The sequence below is a fragment of the Guyanagaster necrorhizus genome (genome assembly GCF_019112545.1).
Source record: "Guyanagaster necrorhizus MCA 3950 unplaced genomic scaffold BT62scaffold_40, whole genome shotgun sequence".
NCBI classification, from domain to species: domain Eukaryota; kingdom Fungi; phylum Basidiomycota; class Agaricomycetes; order Agaricales; family Physalacriaceae; genus Guyanagaster; species Guyanagaster necrorhizus.
Window position 1 is genome coordinate 1 of NW_025064919.1, and position 783 is coordinate 783.

Below are 783 nucleotides of genomic sequence, written 5' to 3' on the forward strand. Positions count from 1 at the left end.
GCTATGTCATAACGACGTACTAGCCTTTTGAGTTCTAACATCGCATCTCTATCACTGTCCCGTGCACCATCGTAACAGTCTAGCACTTCAGATTTAAAGTCATCATATTTTTCACCAGCAGCGAAGCTAGGAAGCACTTTCCACTGGCGCTCTGTCTTGATATCTGTATAAGATATTGCTGCTTTCTTTTTCTCCTCATCATCGTCGACCACACACTTGTCAAAGAGGTCTTCTAACCTCGAGAAGAAGCGCTCAAGTTCCTCAGGATCAGAGGAACTCTCAAAGCGCGGTGCCGCTTTTTCATTCGGTCCTGGCATTGATGGTGCCATGGTTGCAAACTCAGTATTAGTTGGGATCGTCAGATCCGGATTTTGGTTTAAATTAGGTTGCGAGTTCGAAGTAGAGGGTGGTACAGTTTCTGAAGAGTTATCTTCACTGGGGTTGATCCAACGTCGAAAAAGACTAAAGTCGGTATCAGAAACTGGAGGGGGTTGTGATCCTGCTTCACTCCTGTGTTCCTGTGCAGCGAGCTCTGTTCCCAAAGTATTCTGACTCCACGATCGCGAGGTAAGAGGGTAAATTGGTGGCAGATGTATTCCACTCGCCGCTTTCTCTGCTCTAGTTCTTGGCTCTCGAGTTTGGTTGATTCCAGCTATTCTGACTCCAAATAAGTACCCACACCACTGGGAAAATCACACAACACGTTTTCACTAGCTGTCTTTTACAAGAAAGCGCGCTAGCAGGTTTGCTCTAAGAGAAGGAAACCTTAGTTAGTTATTCACG

The 783-nt window shown here is 45.8% G+C and overlaps 1 protein-coding gene across 1 annotated transcript; it reads right to left on the reverse strand.

Moving 5' to 3' along the window:
* Positions 1-20: 20 nt before the first annotated feature.
* Positions 21-329, reverse strand: BT62DRAFT_923435 (uncharacterized protein; the record flags this gene model as incomplete). Its single annotated transcript, XM_043184509.1, has 1 exon — positions 21-329. A coding segment is annotated over one exon (309 nt), but the record flags the coding sequence as incomplete, so codon positions are not given.
* Between the last annotated feature and the right edge of the window lie 454 nt (positions 330-783).